This window comes from Oryx dammah, unplaced genomic scaffold (genome assembly GCF_014754425.2).
Source record: "Oryx dammah isolate SB20612 unplaced genomic scaffold, SCBI_Odam_1.1 HiC_scaffold_9, whole genome shotgun sequence".
Taxonomy (NCBI): domain Eukaryota; kingdom Metazoa; phylum Chordata; class Mammalia; order Artiodactyla; family Bovidae; genus Oryx; species Oryx dammah.
This window is the reverse complement of record NW_024070193.1, coordinates 6795885-6811619: the sequence shown is the minus strand read 5'-3', so window position 1 is coordinate 6811619 and position 15735 is coordinate 6795885. Positions and strand designations below refer to the sequence as shown.

The 15735-nt window shown below is 43.5% G+C and overlaps 1 protein-coding gene across 1 annotated transcript in view; it reads right to left on the bottom strand.

Moving 5' to 3' along the window:
* The window catches only part of LARS2 (leucyl-tRNA synthetase 2, mitochondrial), a 146330-nt gene that overhangs the window by 51365 nt on the left and 79230 nt on the right, over positions 1-15735 (bottom strand). Inside the window, exons 8-9 of the mRNA XM_040246784.1 lie at positions 8112-8219; positions 7494-7653 (exon numbers count right to left, since the gene is read on the bottom strand). Coding sequence (XP_040102718.1) covers positions 7494-7653; positions 8112-8219 — 268 coding nt within the window. The remainder of the gene's footprint in view (positions 1-7493; positions 7654-8111; positions 8220-15735) is intronic.

Below are 15735 nucleotides of genomic sequence, written 5' to 3'. Positions count from 1 at the left end.
AAAGATTAAACAAATACATGAATATATTCATTCGTGCTCCTCACCAAAGAAGTGAAAATGGCACTTTTGCTTTCCAGAAGGTGGAGGAAAGATGTTCCTACCACCTCCCTTATCCTTTTGAAAAGTACCTCATGTATACAGAAGAAAGAGAAAACCAACAATCTATCTACGGTGAAACTAAAAGATATCTGGAATTTTAAACCATAACACTCAAAGATGGAAGTGGATAGCAAAGGAGAGAACGACTGAGCAGAGATCTGATTTTCACACATACAAGCACAAAACCTCTCCTTCCCATGATCCCTGGGCTGTGGTCCAGCAAGTGAAAGTGAAGTCATTCTTTGCGACCCCAGGGACTGTAACCTATTAGGCTCCTCTGACCATGGGATTTTCCAGGCAAGAATGCTGGAGTGGGCTGCCATTTCCTTCTCCAGGGGATTGTCCTGACCCAAGGATTGAACCTGGGTCTCCTGCATTGCAGGCAGACGCTTTACCATCTGAGCCACCAGGGAAGCCCCATGAAAGAAAGGGGTAAATTAAGAAAGAGGCAGACACAGAATCCAGGAAACAAACAGGGAATCCAGCAAACAAACAGGGAATCCAGCCAAGAGAAGAGAGCAGGGACATCTGCAAAGCAGAGACAGACAGAACCCCCAGGATGGCAGATGCCGGGAGAAGGACCAGGTGACATGTGAACCGGACAGAGGCCCTGGGAAGCATCGTCAGGGGAAAAAGGGGATGGGCAGATTATCTGACAGACCGGAATATGTAGAAAACTGGAAAGGAGTTTTAAAGAGCTTCTGGGAGGGCGTGGGAAGACAATCAGAAATTCAAAGAACACAAAACAAATGAAAAAAAAAGAGAGAGAACATCATGAACTTCAGGAAAAACAAAGTTATATAAAAAGGAAAATGTAATCAGAGTATATTTGGCTCAGATGACCAATATTTATGTGGTCATAACAAAACACTTAATTTGGAATTATCCAAACAGAAGATAATTGTCCAAACAGACCACAAATCTCTGGCCTGGGCACAGGCTGCCAGCTGACCCCGTGTCTGTCTTGCCCTCTGATTCAGCAACAGAGTGTTTGGCTGAACATACGGCTGCATAGCTAATGGCAGCACTGCTCAGCCCCCCTCTACCAGGTATGGCCAGGGCGTGCGTGCAGAAGAGCATGAGGATACGCTCACAAAGGAAAGGAGCTGCCCTTCTTCCCCCACCCCTTCTCATCACCATGCAGATGACATGCAGGACACTCTAGAACACACAGATAAGGGCGACATCCTCGAGGGGCCAAGCAGGACAGAAGAGCAAGCCTCGGTCCGACCACCTCACAAAGCAGACTTGTCATACCCACTCTTTGCTTCATGTGTGCAAGAAACACACTTCTTTTCACTCACTAGTTTCCTAGGACTCTGTCAAGCCACCACACTTACATCTTAGGTAACATGTTCCCCAAATCATTGAAAGAGGTTGGGTGAGGAGGCTACAGTCATTGTTGTTGTTAGTACCCTCTGAAATTTCATGTAATATACATATGGTACTTAGATTTTTTAAAACACAAATTAATTTTTATGAAGCGAGATAGAAAGTGATCTTGAAGTATTACTTTTTACTTGCTATGTTGGGAAGACTTTTAGAAGGGTACCATCAAGCCTTCCCTGGTGGTAAAGAATTTGCCTGACAGTATAGGAGATGCAGGTTCGATCCCTGGTCTGAGAAGATCCCACACACTGCGGAGCCACTAAGCCCGTGTGCCACAACTGCGGAGCCTGAGCTCTAGGGCCCAGGTGCTGTGAATACTGAGCCCTCGAGCCACAGCTACTGGGGTATGCTCGAGAGTCCGTGCTCGGCAACAAGAGAAGCCACCGCAACCGAAAGAAGCCCTCGTAGCAATTAAGACCCAGCACAGCCGAAAGACAGATAAATAAAATAAAATCAGAAGGGCACCGGCATTGTGAAGTCGTGCTGGAATTCGTAGGTCATTTGGATAAGACACTCTAAACTGATTTAGCCCTTTCAGAAACCAATAAAAGCAACATGTGAAAAGAACCAAAAAACGGTTCATAAACTTTGACCAAAAAAAAAAAAAATCACACTCTTGGGGATGTTTTCTTTCTTTTTTTTTTTTTGGGGGGGGGGGGGGGGGGGGGGGGGGCTGTTTTCTAAGGAATTAATTCTACAGAGGCAAAGAACTGTCTCCCTAATAGCCCAAACATGAAAAAGGCCAAATATTCAACATGATAGGGAAGATTTAGAATATTATGGTACATTGAGTTGATAGAATATTATGCATGGATTAAAGACAAGCCTGCCTAAAAACTAAGAAATATTTTCTGATATCATATTAAGTCAAAAATGAAAAAACAAAAGACAGGAATGGTCTCATTTTTAGGGTGAGTATGTGTGGGAACACGAATTTAAAAGATGTATGACCACATGCAAAAGAATAAATTAAACTTAATTTAAAAATGGATTAAAGACCTAAATATAAGATCTAAAACTATAAAAGTCTTAGAAGAAAACACAGGTGTAAACCTTTGTGATCTTTGACTAGGCAATGGCATCTTAGAGATGACACCAAAAGCAAAAACAACAGAAGAAACAAGTATTAATAGATAAATTGGACTTCACCAAAATTTAAAACTTCCAAGCTTCAAAGGATACCATCAAGAAAGTGAAAAGAAAAGTCACAGAACTAGAGAACATTTATGTAATCATATACCTGATAAGAAACTTGTATCTAGTATAAAGAACTATCAAAATTAAAGAATAAAAAGACAACTCAATTAAAAATTGAGCAGACGCTCTGAATAGATATTCCTCTACAGAAGATATGTAAATGGCCAATAAGCCATTTCGAAGCCACAGTGAGATAATGCTTCACACCCCTCAGCATGACCATAACAAAAAAAGACAGTGACACGTGCTGGCAAAAATGTGGAGAAACTGGATCCTTTCGCACCGCTTCTGGGGATGTAAAATAGAGCACCTGCCTTGAGAAAGTCTGATGGTTCCTCAACCAGTTAAGAGTTACTATTAACATGAGACCCAACAACTCAATTCTTAGATAGATACATGAAGAAATAAAAGTGTATATCCGCACAAGAATCTGTACCAAAGGTACGTAGCAGCTAGCTAGACAGTGGAAACCAAAATGTCTATCAACTGATGAATGATAAATAAAATGTGGTATATTTGAAAGTAGATTAGTGCTTTCCTGGGGCTGGGGAAATAGGAGGTATTGAGCATGATTGCTAGAGGGTATGGGATTTCTTTGGGTGGGGGGGTGGTGGTGATGAAAATGTCCTAAAATTGACAGTGGTGATGGCTGTACAACTCTGTGGATATACAAAAAAACGATTAAATTGTACACTTTAAATAGATGAATTTTATGGTATGTGAAATATATATCAATAAAGTCATTATCAGAAAAATATGAAAAAAAGTAAAGTATGGATTAAAGGGTTGGACTTTTTTCATTTTCCGACATAAAAGTCTATTGTGACTGTTTTTCAATTAGGAAAAAAGTTAGTATTTGAATTTACATATGAGCAGATTTGTAATGAATGCCCTACAGCAATGTGCCTGCTGTACCCAGTCACAACCTATTTCTCAGAAAGAACAAAAGTTAAGATTTGAAGTTCTTGGACAGGATTGGCGTTCTCCACATTTCTCCTGAGCCGTGTGCAGGCAACATGAAGCAGGAAGCCAGGGAGAAATCCCAAGTAACTGAAGCAGGTCATACACAGCTAAACGCCTTAGAAAACACAAAGGATTACTAACTTAACAGCCAGTAATTACAAAGGAAACATTCTAGGCAAGAAGCTGCCCTCTCTCTCAGGAACCCCACTGCAAACAAGGCAGGTCTTTCATGCCCTTTGGAAAAACAGACCAGAGACTCTTTTTGGTGCTTAGCAGAGGAGTGCTGCCTGCAACTAGGTCCCTGGATCTCTGGAAACAGGGCCCCGTGGTCAAGTAAGTGTGAGCAGAGTCGCCTGACGTTCCCCTGCAGACAGTCACAATACAGTCAGCACAGAGAAGATGCTGACAAGTCTGGAAGCAAAGAAACCTATTTATTCTGCTTTATGCCAGGTTACCTGAGCTCAGAAGCTTTCCTCCGCACAGCATCTATTAACACCTGCTGAACTGAAAGGATGCTGGCAGGGACAGTTAGGTTGAAGAACAAACTATTACCCACAGGATTCTGTTCCTTGCCCTTTGTTCCACCCTCACGCTGATTCTATGGAGACAGGGCAAGGCAACAGGGAGCCATAAATTATTCGATGTTTCGGGGCCTCTCTCTAATGTGTCAACAACAGGGTTCCTAAGCCACTTATTACCGAGACCTCATTTACCCTTTCGGCAAAAAATGCATTGTGTAGATCATGGGTGCCTCAGAGCTGAAATGCATGGCTCCAAAGCCCCAGGGTTTGCATATTTTAATATCAGGAGTGTAAGAAAAAGACTCCAGGAAAAAGCAGAACAGCATCTAGAACTCTGACAGTATTTCCCCTATTGATGTTTTTTATGGTTTCTAGTTCCTATCAAGTCACAGCTTACATACCACGATGTAAGTCAGAGGTAGTCAACTGAGAAGAGGAGACAGTGTCAATGATTATGGAAATACACTCGATTTCAAGATCTGTACGGAGAGGGGCGTTACTTTCTGCTCTCTTAAAGGAATCTGTGCCAATTACAGGATGTTGAGCAAAAACAGTACATTTAGTCAAAAACATGAGCAACACAGTCGGCCAGGGCAAAAATCAGGGAGATGTCCGAGGAGTCTTCTACACACATAACTCTGAGAGCTGTCCTCGCCCGTCCACCCTGATGGCCGCCGTTTCAGGGCCTTCACCACCTCTCACCTCACTACCGGGGAAGCCAGCTCTGCTGCCTCCACTCTAACACTCCAGGACCACCCTGTCCATCCTCCTCCTCCTCAGAGCCCCTCGGGGCCCCTTCTGTACCCACCAGGCCCCCACACCACCTTGCCTGACAGCCCCATCACCTGCGCTGCTGAGAAAACTCAGCTTCCTTCAGTCACAGGATGGACCTGGGATCAGAACCTTGGTCATCTTGTGCCAAGTCAGGAGCCCACATGCAGACACCAACTCAGCAACTGCAGGAACTCGAGTGTGATAATTTAAGCTCGTGCAAGTGACAAATTCTATCACAACTGGGTGCTACCATGACTTGAAGTGGTCACTGCTTTAATATTTATTTATCCTGAAAACCAGATATTTGAGGGAAAACCAAGGCACCTGTCTGAACGGAGCCAGTTGGCAATGGTAAAAGACACTAGAGATAAGATGCTCAGGTTTAAAATGTGACCTTAGGGGCCAAAGGAGGCATGAATCCATATCCACGCAGCAGTTTCAATTCACCTTCGGGAAAACCGCGTTACACTCGAGCGCTGTACTGGCCATGAATGACTGAGGCCACAGGTCAATATCCAGAGACCTGACGTGTAAATTAGTCTAGAGACTTTGAATAAATTGGCATCTGCAAAAAGAATATTTCCACTATGAAAATTAGAATCGGAAAATTTAGAGCCAAGAGGAGCATTCCATTTGGATTTATTTCAGAAATGACTAAAGAGGGGAGAATCAAGCAAATAAGCTATTCAGCACCAAAAGAAAACCAACCAGGCCTAGTCAGATGTGCTGATACCAACATGACCATGAAAACTGGCCCATGCTGAAACAGCCTCTTAATTTCTTACATGTGAAAATGTTTTGGGTTCATATAGTACCTTTCACGGCAGGAACTCTATCTTTTATAACTTATTAGCTAGTTAATCCCCTACTGCTATTACTTCATTTTAATTTATGTCCCCAACTTAAGCCCGGAGGAGGAATCGAAGGTCAGATTCACATTTTTTTAGTTTTCAATTTTAGATATTATTCCACTGCCATAGCTCTCAAGAAATCTCAAAATGTTCATGAGAGTAAAAATGATGAGTTTTCCCTTTAAACCACTGAAAAGAATCCAATTTTTCTTTTGAATAAATGGAAAATAAAACTGAGAGAGAGCTAGACTGGACTTCAGAAGCACACACTGAAATCTTAAAAGAGTCTTTTCTTTATTTCAATATACAACAAAAGAGATGAAACCAAGTGATATGTGTCCTGAGCCAGCGAATTACGTATGCATCTGGGTCTCCTCCGTTGCAGCCTCCCAGAAGGCAAGACTGTGAGTGGCCACCTACCCATCCCTGAGTGCTCAGCACGCAGCCGGCTCTCAGTAAGTATTAACTGATCTGAGTATTACTGTTGTTAACAATTATAAATCTTAAGCAGAGAGAAGCTGGGGCAACACTGTTTATCTTTCCAATCTGATCAGGGAGTCTTTCCTTCTGGCTATTTTATGCCTTCTAATTATTTAAAAAAAAAAAACACACAAAACTATACTACCATTCAAAAATTTTTATTAATCTACTAACTTAAACAGACCTGCAATAATTCAGACTGTGTGCCTTGGGTTGAAGTTTATACAGTCTATGAAAAGTGAAGTGGGCTGAGATTTTTACAGAAATATTTACATTTCTCCTGAGACCTACTTCTAATTTACAGGGGAGTTTCTTTCGCCTGCCCAGGATCCATACCCTTTCCTGTGGTAAGAGCCTGAGTTTTACAGAGCTATCCCTTCCTCACGGACGACAGTCCTGGGGGCCTATCAGGGAATAAGGTACCTGGCCTTCCTTCGGCCAGCACAGAGGCCAGGGGTCCCCAGCTGTACCAGTCGGACAGGTTTCTCTGCAGGACAGAGCTCACAGCAAGTGCCCCAAGTGTTGATGGCAGGCGAGAGCAGACCCCCTCAGGGTATTAAGACATTCTGCATTCTTCCTGCCCCAACTCCCGTGGCTGCCTGTGCCAAGTCTTCCTCCAGGCTGGTTCTTCCCCAGTATGTTCTTCTTTTCCAGTATGTTCCCCCTTTCCTCTGCGTGAGCCAGAGATGGACTCTGTGGCTCGCAGCCCTGGACTTCAGACGAATGCGCAGGCACTTCTCACCCTCACTGACCAACACTTGCTATGCCAATTTGAGGTCAGCCTGATTCTCATTAAAGACCAGGACCCTGCTGGTCTGCTCAGATCACTCTGTGAATTCTTAAGAGACACTAAAATTAAGTTATTGAAAATGTTTCCTCTGTTTCTCACTGGCTTCCTTCCTGTCCCTGTCAGTATAGTTTTATTTGATGATGAGACCACAAATTAAGCACAAGATTCTATTCTTATCAGAAAAGAGCTTTGAATCTAGATTATATTTAAAGGGAAAGAGTTGAACTTTCAAACAAAAACTTAAGAAGCGGAGAAACTCTGGACTCAAAGTAACTTATTTTCAAGTCTCTTTCTGATCCTCATGTTGTAAAATCGACACATAAAGTCAAGCCAAGGGGAGGAACAGATCACACAGGATGACATGTGTGAAAGGACCGTGAACTCTGTGAAATGTAACCCCCCTGTCTTAACCTTAACTTGCAGACTCACCTTGGCCAGGGATGAGGGCCTTCCGAAAGGTTTCCTTCAAAGGGCTGTGCCCGTGCAAGAGCCTGTGGCTGGGAGAGATGGCCACGTGGGAGGCGCCATAAACGGCCTCAGGGGTGGCTGTGTAGGCGCTCAGCTTTTCTCCTGTGACTTGCCCATCAACCTGACAAGAGGCAGAGTCGTTTCATTTCTCAGTCCCCACTCTGGGCTGCCGTGCTCCCCAGCCCACATCCCCTGTTCCCACCCCTCCTCCATCCCAGGCAGCGGGGACAGCAGCGGCAGGCATGTGGGGGCCTGAGATGGTCCCAGGCAGGGGCAGACAGAGAGAGAAGAGGGCCACAGTTCCTCTTTCAGGAGGCCTGCCCAGGGCCTACCCCCAGGCCTACTTAGGGGTCCCCATCGAAGGACATCAGAGCATGCCCAGAAAGAGGCCTTCCCCAGTTCCTGGCTCCTCTGTCCATGAATCAATAATAACTGTCAGTTATTTGTCTTGGGAAAGGTGCTATACTTTCCTCCAGGATTTATGTGATGAATACAGGCACCTACTTTTCTAAAAAGAGGCCTAAAGAGGCAGAGGGGGTGTGTGAGCATTAACTGCTGCAGATGCTCCTGCTCAATCACCTTTAACGTGAAGTCCAGATGGCAGCCCACACAGTCCCCAATCCAGTGGGCCTGCATGCCTCTTATCCCGTACCATTCCGGAAGGTCTGCCAGCGCGTCCTGCATGGCCTGTAGGAATGAAAGGAGAATGGAGAAGTAGAAACTACAGACTGCTCAAGACAAAGCAAATGACCGGGGGCTCGCTAAGGTGGGAGAACTGGGGACACTGAGGCTCAGGAATTCACCCTTTTCTCCTCCACTGGCCAATCAGAGGGGCCCAGCAAAGGTTACACAGATGGGCCCATCATGACTCAACTTCACGAAATGGACTTCACCCACTTCTCTATTCTCAGTGAGCCAAGGTTTCAGAGAAAGAAGAAAGTTAACAAGAAGAGGATGAGCTAGTTGGATGGCATCACCGACTCAATGGACATGAAATTGAGCAAACTCCGGGAGATACTAAAGGACAGGGAAGCCTGGCGTGTTGCAGTCCATGGGGTAGCAAAGAGTCAAACACCACTTAACAACTAAACAACATGCCTGTCTTTGACAGATGTGGTTGCGGCATTCTCTTCCCCAGTCTAGAACCTAAACAAAAGCAGCACACGTTTATGAATTTTTAAACTCTAAGATAAGCCATGGCTGTTCTATAGCTCAGCTATAGCATATATAGAGCATTATAAGTCTATTGTAAAAATAAAAATTAGCATAACAGAAATCATCACACTGATTTGTGTAACATTTGCTATTAGAGGCACACATTTTATTTTCATTGATATTTGTCTAATTTTAATCCATGTGTGTGTGCATGCGCACTAAGTCACTCAGTCGTGTCTGGTTCTTTGTGACCTCATGAAATGTAGCGAGCCAGGCTCCTCCCTCCGTGGGGATTCTCCAGGCAAGAATACTGGAGTGGGTTGCCATGCCTTCATCCGGGGGATCTTCCCAATCCAGGGATGGAGCCCGCATCTCTTGCACTGGCAGGCGGGGTTCTTTGCCACTAGCGCCACCTACAGGAAAAGATGAGCCAGGACTAAAACCCAGACTGGCTGTTCAGTCTCCAAGTCGTGTCGGATTCTTTGCCACCCCATGCATCACGCCATGCTTCCCTGTCCTTCATCATCTCCCAGAGTTTGCTCAAACTCATGTCCATTGAGTTGATGATGTCACCCAACCATCTCATCCTCTATCATCTCCTTCTCCTGCTGCCTTCAATCTTTCCCAGCATCTGAGTCTTTTCCAATGAGTGAGTCAGCTCTTCCCATCAGGTGGCCAAAGTATTGGAGCTTCAGCTTCAGCATTGGTCCTTCCAAAGAATATTCAGTTGCTTTCCTTTAGGGTTGACTGGTTGGATCTCCTTGCTGTTCAAGGAATTCTCAAGACTCTTCTTCATCACCACAGTTTGAAACCATCAGTTCTTCAGTGTTCAACCTTCTTCATGGTTCAACTCTCACATCTGTATATGACCACTGGAAAAACCATAGCCTTGACTAGACAGACCTTAGTCGGCAAAGTGATGTCTCTGCTTTGTAATATGCTGTCTAGGTTTGTCACAGCTTTTCTTCCAAGGAGCAAGTGTCTTTTAATTTCATGGCTGCAGTCACCATCTGCAGTGATTTTGGAATCCCCAGAAAATAAAGTCTGTCATTGCTTCCATTTTTTCCCCATCTATTTGCCATGATGTGATGGAACCAGATGCCATGATCTTCACTTTTTGAATGTTGAGTTTTAAGCCAGATTTTTCACTCTCCTCTTTCACCTTCATGAAGAGGCTCTTTAGTTCCTCTTCACTTTCTGCCATTAGGGTGGTGTCATATGCATATCTGAGGTTATTGATACTTCTCCAGTAATCTTGATTCCATCTTGTGGTTAATCCAATCTGGCATTTTGCATGATGTATTTTACATATAAGTTAAATAAGCAGGATGACAATATACAGAACCAGTCCATTGTTCCATGTTCAGCTCTAACTGTTGCTTCTTGACCTGCATACAGGTTTCTCAGGAGGCAGGTAAGGTAGTCTGGTAGTCCCATCTCTTGAAGAATTTCCCAGTTTGCTGTGATCCTCCCAGACTTACTAATTGCATTCTTTCACCTACAGTGCAGAGACTCTTACTCAATCATGTGATAAACAACACAGAGCATTTCCTGAATTTGTCATCTATCTATCCATCCATTCTCATTTATTTGGGAGAGTCTGCAAGCTTCAGGATTCAGAAATTTATTTTGAGACATAAACTGTGGATTATGGACACCTGCAGGCTGACCAGAGATGTGTTCATTCATTAGTTTATTCCCCAGAATGTACTAATTCCTCACCCCTAAAGGACCTCATCCAGGCAATGGAGGCTTCAGTTCAGTTCAGTTCAGTTGCTCAGTCGTGTCCAACTCTTTGTGACCCCGTGGGCCACAGCACACCAGGCCTCCCTGTCTATCACCAACTCCCGGAGTTTGGGCATACACAAAAGCAGGATTGCCAGAGTCCCTAACATCAATTTTATTTTTTATTGTTTTTTTCTTCAATGAGAAATTTTAATACTGTTTCAACAGTGAACTGTATGTAGAAATAGTATTTTCTTCTCTATTGTTGAGTACTCATAAAACACAACTAAACTTCGTGCTTAGCTAGAGGCTAGGATAATATGTTAACAGAATGAATGGAAGGTGGTAATAACTAGGATTTGTGAGAAGATTCTGGGTAATATTTTCTAGCAAAACACACAATAACCTGTATTTTATCATTTCAATCTTCTGGACTCGGTCGAAGAGTACCCTTAGCTTGCCGCAAGTAGAGAAAGCCTTTGTGCAGCAACAAAGACTCACCTCAGTCAACAAATAAAATTATAAATAATTTTTTAAAAAATCACCCATAGTGAAGGCTGTAAAGCAGTATAAGATCGTGACTCACTGAAGAAACATTAAATTATATTTATATGTAATTTGTATGTATTGAGTTGCATACAAATTCCTTAGAAACTATCACATACACGAAGGTGGGTTTGAACACATTTAGCTAAGGAGAATACTTACTGATTAAAAGAGCCTATTCCCACACTCTTTCAGATAAACTATAGTTTCTCCATATTTTCCCTTCCTGGCTGACATAAGTGGGATGTGAATTTGCAGAGCTACATATGCCTGAACAGTTTAAGAAAGCTACAAAAAAAAATATTAGAAACACAGTTTCTGTTACTGACACCACAGACTTGAAAACCTGAACAACTAATTTTTGCATAACCCAGAGGTTAATGGGATTTCTGGGATCTGATCTTTGATATATCATTCTAAAGATGCATGAGGGATAAAAATGAGTCAGTTGTAAGAACTGCAATGTAAACTTCATCTAAAATAAGGGTTTCCTAGAAATTCTTTCAAAAGAAATCAGCTGCCATGGAAATTAGAGGATGGTATGTGGTATCTCAATTATGAGTGTATCATGTACCAAAGATTCCATGTTCCCATCCACTTCAACTACAATATGGCCATTGAGCTCCTTTATAGAACACGTTGTGTTTGGTGGAATAAGAAGGGCCAGGTGGGACTTTCCTGGTGGTCCAGTGGTTAAGATTCATGCTCCCAACACAGGTGGCCCCGGTTCGATTCCCGGATGGGGAACTGCTAAGATCCAGCATCCCGCATCCTGCACAGTGCAGGCAAAAAACAAAAATGAAAAAGGTGCCAGGAAGTCCAGGGGGCACAGGGACGTGTGGAAATGCGCCAGGATCAGTATTCAATCAGCAAATCCCAGGAAACTATGGGCCAAACAGCCCAGTCCTTCACCAATAAACTCTAAGAAAGAGAAAGGGATAAAGAGGGAAACCTACAGATTAAAACACTCAGCACACATTATCACATTTAAAAGACGAGGGTAGGAATAAACTATATTATCCAAGGAGGCACATTTAGGTGATAAGCTATAGAGAAAGGTAAGGATGTGACTATTCTTAAAGTCAGGATAGTGCCGACTGTGGGGGTCTGGGGGGCTGTTACATTGAGATGAGGTATGTAGAGGGCTTGCAGAGTGCTGGCGAGATCCACTATCTTGACCTACAAGGGCGGCTGCTTTAAAATAATTCAGTAAACTACATATTTGTTTTATATGGTTATCTGTGTTTCATTTTATACTAAAAATATAAAAGTAAAACAAAGACTTTCTCCTAAGTTTGGTATTACCCAGGTCGCAACTCTTCTCTCACACTGCTCCCAGAGAGTATGGCACAGGGAGACATTGGCCGGCGAGCTCAGTAATGCAAGGACAAACTCTGGCTTTTCTATAAACCCCACAGGGGGCCTGGCCTAGAGCCTGGGGCTGTGAACTTGAACTGGGCAAATGCTCATTAAATTCCCATTTAACTCCCTCCACTCCAGGGGGAGACTCAGAGAGCAGGACTATGTTCTAGAACCAGATCCCCAGGCCTCTAGGGAGGGCAGTAGTAACCTCAGTAGATCGCTTCCTATGCAGCAGGCACTTGGACGTATGGGAGCTCATTTAAATCTTCACCATGGTCAAGGAGTGTTATCAAGGAGTATTATCTCCACCTCACAGATGAGAAAACAAGCCTGAGGGATTCCCTCTAAGTCAGTCCACAAGTACAGGGCGGAACTGTGAAAGCGCTTCAGCAGCAAGGTGCAGCTGACTCCTAAGTCCACAGGCATTCCTACGGCTCACCCTGCAGTGACTTCTCTCTAGCAGAGCTCCTTAAATCCAGCTTTCCTGCGTCTGTATTTCAGATAGTTTCGACTTATCATTCTCTAAGTTAAAAGAGGCACTTCTTGGAGATCTGCCTGCTTCTATTATCCTATTCATATTCGTATCTTTTTCCTGGAAAGAAGACTCCGGTTGCAGAGTCATAGGGCTGGGGTTGTGATCAAAACTCCCTTTCTTAAGATGAGGACCCAGAGGCTCCCAGGGTCTAACAATCTGCACAACATCACTGAGCTCCCTTGAGTGAGGCCAAAAACTCATTCCTTAAGCCTCATTTAACTACGATTCACCTTCCTCAGAAACTTGCTCCCCAACTGCACGATGAACTTGTATTGTTTAAGCTGCCTAGCATCTGAAGTCTCTCCTTTCTGGGGAGGGTAGGGAGGGGAATCACGAGATGGGTGAGCGGCAGGGTCCCATTACCAACCAACTACGGGAGCTAGAAAGGGGGTGTTCTTCCCACCCTACTCTTCTCCCCTGTTGAAGTTAAACAAACAGTGTAACCCATCATGGGCTCAGCACAGTCAGAACACAGGGGGGACCCAGAGGCACAGGGTCAACTGGTTTAAATGCCACACCAGAACTGAGAGGCAGCGCAGACTTAGACAGACCATTCCTGGGACAAGATCTCAGCTGTGCTCTTGTTCTCCCTGACTCCTGCCCAGGCCTGTGTCTCCAGCTTCCCATCCAGCTATGAGGAATCTGATCCTCTTCTGATCAATTCTCTTTTGGCTTCAGTTAACCAGAGTGACTTCAGGTTGCTTCAACCAAGTTTCCTAACTGATAATGGACTTTAAAAGTTTCAACCTCTTTTTTAAAAGAAGAATTTATTTATTTGGCTGTGCTGGGTCTCAGGTGTGGCACATGGCATCTTCAAGTCTTTCTTGCAGTATGTGGGATTTTAATAATGGCAAGTGGGATCTAACTCTCTGACCAGGGATCGAACCTGGGACCCCTGCACTGGAAGCACGGGGCCTTAGCCACTGGACCACTAGAGAAGTCCCTCAACATCTTGATGTATGCTAGCTGAAACTGTCCTGTCTTGATATCATTGTAGCAAAAGTGTTAAAATCGTGAATATATTAATTATATATTAATATTAGAATAATAAGACATAATGTTTATAAACTATTAAAAAGCCTCCTGATACAATTGTATATTTTAGAAAACTTTCCAATTTATGCAGCATTTAAGGGATCTTAAATGTCAGCAAGCATGTAACTAGGACTTTATGAACTCCAAATGACCCTCGGCTTTTCCTTTCCAAGGATCATTGAGATTCCATTTAACTTCCAAGCAAACCTAGATGTGATCTCAGGAGATCTGATGTTCTTCCATCAGATAAAATCCATGTGACATGATCTGACAGTTGGCCCCATCTCCCACCCCATCCTTTCCTGCCACAGACAATTCGGAGCTCACAGGGTCCATTTCTGACACCCTTCCTGGCCCCTCCCTTCCCCTGCAGTACTGAGCCGCAGTTTATAAACTTTCTCGTGGTGTTTTCCTTCCAGATTGAACTGTCAAGGCTAGAATACATCCTATGGAAGTGCTTTTGCTTAAAATATTCACAGCTCGATGAGGACAAAAGATTCAAATAGAATGAAATGTGAATGTTTTGATATGCTAATTGTGGCAGGGAAAAATGTACGCCTGCTTAAATCCTTACCAAATCTATGAATATTTTTAAAAATCAAAAGAAATGAAGAAAAAGAAAAGAAAAGAAACCACCCTCTGGAGAACAACTGAACAAGCCCTTTTTAGTCCCCGCTGTAAAATAAAGTCATTATTCAAGACTGATTTTTTGAGGAACAGGCCTCCAGAAAGCACCTGCCCAACGGCCTTCAACAAGCCCCCCTTCAGCTCAGGCCAGGGCCCCATCATATCTCCACCACAACAGGAACAGCCTGCTGAGCATTTGCGGTTGTTCAACGCAAAGAACTGGTTTTACCTGCTTGTTTGGCGTGTTTGTTCAGAGTATATCCTTTCTGAGGTGTTTTGCAATTATAGTGACAGAGGGCAGCATTCATATCAAGTCTTTCCATTTGCCAATGGGCCATACCTCCCCTCCCCACCTTGGCCAACCTAAATTTCTCTGGTGGCCAACCTAAATTTCTCCCCCTGCAATGCAGGGGACCTGAGTTTGATCCCTGGGTTGGGAAAATCCCCTGGAGAAGGAAACAGCAACCCACTCCAGTATTCTTGCCTGGAGAATTCCATGGACAGAGGAGGCCTTCAAAGAGTTGGACATGACTGAGAGACTAACACATTTTTTTTTTTAAACTGGTTCATAGAGTCCAAAAACTTGGGAAAATAGCAGGCTTTGAGACTCTTTACTAAAGTGCTATGAAATCCTTTTCCATATAAAATCTGAGGGACCCCAATATCTAAGAGTGGAAGGCTGAACCATTAGGAGGTTCCCTGCTATCTCCTCTTTCCCCTCTCCCTCCACTTGCCAGGCTTGGGCACGGCTTGGAAACCATTCATTTATTCATCTCCCTTCATTTAATTCATGAAAAAGTGGCTCACTTGACCAAGTCAACAGAAGATCCCCAAATAATGAATGACCCAAATCTGACTGTTCTGGGACCATTACACTCAAGTTTTCAGGCAACTGCCTATAAATTAAAAAAGAGAGAGAGAGACAGCTTCTTCCATATGCAAAACCTAGAGATGAACAATGTGAATGGGCTCTTCACTTAATTTTTGCAAATAATTATTGTATTTAATACTCGGTTGAAGTCCAACTGTAAAGTTTCTCTGTGGTTATTATTTAGCATATATAGAGAAGTACTTCTATGTATGCTATATGTAGAAGTAGTATGGTTTACAAGGGGCTTTATAATCATTTAACTAGGATAAGTCTGAAAAGACAGCCACTACTGCTTCACAACACGTGAATGAAGATGCTTTCAGAAGCTGAGAAAGCACTGTACAGTG